This window comes from Rhagoletis pomonella, unplaced genomic scaffold, assembly GCF_013731165.1.
Source record: "Rhagoletis pomonella isolate Grant_MI unplaced genomic scaffold, Rhpom_1.0 Rhpom_scaffold_00012, whole genome shotgun sequence".
NCBI classification, from domain to species: domain Eukaryota; kingdom Metazoa; phylum Arthropoda; class Insecta; order Diptera; family Tephritidae; genus Rhagoletis; species Rhagoletis pomonella.
The window spans coordinates 23,689,040-23,693,178 of record NW_023458566.1 but is presented as its reverse complement, the minus strand read 5'-3'; the positions used below and the strand labels follow the sequence as shown (position 1 = coordinate 23,693,178).

The following is a 4,139-nucleotide window of genomic DNA, read 5'->3' as shown; positions in this document are numbered from 1 at the left end:
TAACTTAAATTCAACGCAAATTGGTTTTAATAATTGTAGAAACCAAAGATACATTGCCTGTGATGGCTGTGAGCTAATAGGCACAAATCGGATAATCAACTTACGTAGTCCTCAGGGCGCAAAAGGTGGCAGCGTATTTTCAATGCGCCAGTGTCTTCCAAACGATTGCGGCTTTGTTGCAGTAAATTGCGCATTTCCTTTTCATCGTCAGAGTCATCACAACTGGATGAGGAAGTGGCCGGGATCACTTTGATGCATTTATCGACGTTGCGGGAAGAGCGACGACGGTCATCCACTTTACGACGACGAGTTGATGTGTCACTTTCCGATGTGCGACGCAAGGACTGCGCTGAATGACTCATGCCAAATTCCAATTTGCGACTGGCCGAGTCGCATTTCTGTTGCTGATTCAATTTCTCAATGCCACCTTTGGGAGTAACAACATTGGCGGCCGAAGCTGACAAGGACATGGAGGAACCGCGTGCGTTCTGTACCTCCGATGAGTCTTTAATGTGAATAATAATGATTAGCAATATATAATTAATGAACGAATTCTATGGGCAGAAGCTTTGTGCTTACCTTGGCATGATTTGCGACGAACCTCTAATGTTTTGCGTCTTCTTTCGTATTCCAAGTCAAGTGCACGGCGACGTCTGGCATGGTCTACACTGTTGGCGATTGTGTCTTGTGTAATAGTTTTCGTGTCCGTTTGTTGCAACGAGTCCATACGTGGCGGCGATAGTGAATCTACGTTGTTGGCAGCTGACAGCGAAGAACAGCAGTCTGACTGCGAATCGATGAAATTTCTAGCAGAGCAAAATTTATTTTTAGTTTATTTTCATATTTTTGGCCAATTGTAGGGACAGAATATATGCAGAAAGTTGTTGCTCGAAATTTTTGCCACCTAAAGTTCTTCACGATCATAATTGCACCATGCCAAGAAGGCTTTGAAGAGATCTACATCTATTTCGCGAGCGATATTTTGCTTTGCATTTGAAGATCCGAAAAACCTCTCGTTTGCAAGATACATTTACCTCGTGCAAGCTTTCACGAGGAGCCCTCATACTTTACTTACCGATAATCATCACCAAATTCCATAAGCCTTCTGGCTGCATCCGAATCAAACCCCTCAGAGTAGTTCTCCGAGTTATATTTCTCTTGATAGTTGTCCCAGGCCGTTTCCGAGAAACTGCTGTGGTGATCGTCAGTGCCGGTGGTGTAATCTGTATTGGAATATGAAATTCAAATTAATTGGGCTCTTTTTAAGTTTTGTTTTTGTTAGAAACAAACATATAGAACTCATATGTATATTAAAATAAATTAAAGCATACATACATATATGTGTGTGTATACATATTACCCATAGCCACTTGCATGTGGAAATCTACATTCTTAAATAAATATGTATAGGATATACATTAGGGCGGTAATTTTTTTATTTTATTTTATTTAATTTTTTGTTTGTTTTGTTTTACTATGCGCGAATAGCAAGGGAGAATTCTACGTGTAATTCTAAGCAAATTTGCCGAAGAGATAATGAGCCTTAAATCATTTTGGAGTTTGCCAAATTGCGAAAATAGGTTTGGAAGAAAACTTTCACTCTGCAACACTCTGGTGGAAATTTGAAGAAAAAGATAAATGCAGTAGCCCCTTATAGCATGTTTTTATACAAAATGTAAGCACTTTTTAACGACATTACAGCACAGTGTTACCGTTGTGCGACTAAAGTGTCAAATTGACACTTTTTGGAGATCGATGCCCCTTGACACTGACCTTTTAAAAATCTTACGTTTTAAAATGCTTTTAGTATTTACTTTTCAAAGGCATTTAAAAATTACACCTCTGGCCAGATTTGGACTGATTTCAATCTCTTTATTAAGTCAAATATTTTTCGAATATATGTCCAGAAATAGCATGAATTAATGCACCGTTTTTGTAGCTTAGCATTTCCCTTACTTTATTTGTGTTAAATTTATTATTTATTTAATGATGTAAGTATTTTTTAACTGCAATTTTGTTTTTTAAAAGCAAAATATGCATATTGCGTCTTTTTAATATATCCTTCATCAATAGGTTATTATTTTAAGAGAAAAAACTATTTTTGACAATTTATTAAAAATTTTGGGGAATAGTCATGGATGAAATAAAGTTTACTCTAAGCAGTTTTTTGGCAGATTTTCCGTTGAAAAAAGCTAAAACTAATGTTAGAGTCGATTTTATTTCGACTATGAAAATACCCCCTACTGAGTTTCGAAAGGTAAAATAATGATACGTCTTTACATACATGGTAAATATAAACGATTTGAATGACTTGAAGACACTTTTTTCGGCTGTGACACTTTTTTTGCGACTTTCGAAAAATTTTCAGCGGTAACACTGCTACAGCAAAATGCTAAGAAAAATATTTACGCAATTTGACAACCATGGCTGACCATGGTTTCTTCGGCAAATTTGTTTAGAATTACACGTAGAATTCTTCTATAATATACGCGCATCGTCTGAAAATTCTCTGATACAAACTGACCCGCCCTAATATACATACATATGTGCAAATATATAGATACAACTTATGCCTGTGGCCATACGCATATACATACGTACACATACAAATTTTTTTAGTCGATTACTCGCACAAAGGCAAAAATTCTAATTTCTACAAAGGGTGTAGATACCTCGGTGCTTCTGGGGCACTGGTGTGGCAGCTTAGAACACAAAAGACATTGCAGTGTTAGAAATAATTGCATTCGATAAGTGAGAAAAATGATATCAAAGCTATTCATAAAATAATTTTAGTGCAACAAAACCAACTTTAGAACATTGACACTGCGTAGCGAATATGTATGTATGTAGGCAAAGTAAAGCCAACCAACGCAGCCGTACTAACCTCCTTGCTGCTCTTCTTCTTCGTCATTCATGTATGTGGCCAAAGCCGCTAACGAGCCCAACCGTTTCTCGTTGCGCATGTACGCTGTGGTATAGGAGCCCACGCGGAAGTTGGGCTTCATTAATTGAGCCTCCCCGCCACTATCGTTCTGCTGCTGATGCTGATTTTCGTACTGCTGCTGCTGCGGCTGCCCCAATGAGTGTTGCGTGGCACCGCTGCTGCCGCCCATGGCGCCCTCGTTTGGCATTGTGCCACTACCGCGTTGCAGGCTCAATAGCGCGTTCGTTATCTCGCGAATTTGTTGAGCCGACATGGATTCACACGACTTCATGAGTAGCGTTTGGGCGAGGCGTGGCACCTCGGCGGTGTGCTCCGACCCGGAGTCAGGCGTTTTGTGGCCAGCAGAATGTGCATTTGGTGTAACTAGTCCAATATTCGCACCAATGGACATTTTCTTTTTGCGCGTTTTGCGCCGTTTCAATGAACCCTTACTATTGCACGCTTTTACTTGGGTAACATTGGTGGTGGACGAGGAGGAGGCGCGTTGGCGGCCGCCAGGCGATAGAGAGTCCAGCGCCGACTCACTAATCGAGTGAGTGGCGAGGCCGGTCTGTACGTTGCTTACTGTCGCCACAGCTGTCGCCGTTTGCACTGTCTCGGTGGTCAGTTGCGACAAACACGACACCGACCACGGTCGCTCCGATTTGCGGCGTGTCTGTGCCCGCTTAACAATCTTTACGTTCAAGCTCTGATTACTGCTTCCGTAGCCCAGTACAGTCGTTGGACTGAGTATAGGTTCTGTAGAACCTCCGAAGCATTCAGTGGAATTGCCACCATAGGAGTTTGTGCTCGTCTGCATGCAAGTAGCTATGGAGTCAGTGAGCCCCTCGGATGTATCCGAGCCAGGTTGCGGAACGGAGTCTGTCTCCGATGCTTCTCCCGAAGCTTCACAGTCATCGCCTGCTTTTGCATTTGTGCTGCTATGCAACTCATCTGTGGCATTTCTGTGCAATTGGGTAGGCGTTGATGGTTGGTGCTCCAGCCATTCCTTGTGAAAAGAAAATCGCGTGATTAAATAGAGAAATTGCGAAATATTTGCGGCACCACTTACTTGGACACGTTGTTTGATCGGGCCTGGCATGATCACCTCTCGTTTTTTCACCGTTGACGATAATTTGATGACGGAATGCTTCTGTTTCTGCTTGCTCGGCGTCTTTAACGCTTCGGCGTCACGTACTAAATGCTCTGCCTCAAG

General features: G+C 41.7%; 2 protein-coding genes across 5 annotated transcripts in view; one reads left to right on the top strand and one right to left on the bottom strand.

Moving 5' to 3' along the window:
* Positions 1-4,133, bottom strand: part of LOC118748163 — an 18,677-nt gene extending 14,544 nt beyond the window's left edge. Inside the window, exons 1-6 of one of the 3 annotated variants that reach the window (XM_036482502.1) lie at positions 3,996-4,133; positions 2,885-3,932; positions 2,673-2,702; positions 1,076-1,223; positions 580-806; positions 105-505 (exon numbers count right to left, since the gene is read on the bottom strand). In XM_036482502.1, the coding sequence (XP_036338395.1) occupies positions 105-505; positions 580-806; positions 1,076-1,223; positions 2,673-2,702; positions 2,885-3,932; positions 3,996-4,025 (1,884 nt within the window). In that variant the 5' untranslated portion in view covers positions 4,026-4,133. Of the gene's footprint in view, positions 1-104; positions 506-579; positions 807-1,075; positions 1,224-2,601; positions 2,621-2,672; positions 2,703-2,884; positions 3,933-3,995 lie in introns of those variants that run through there. The other 2 variants (XM_036482504.1, XM_036482505.1) reach the window with 2 other exon arrangements.
* The window catches only part of LOC118748161, a 59,761-nt gene that overhangs the window by 38,670 nt on the left and 16,952 nt on the right, over positions 1-4,139 (top strand). The window lies entirely within an intron of this gene.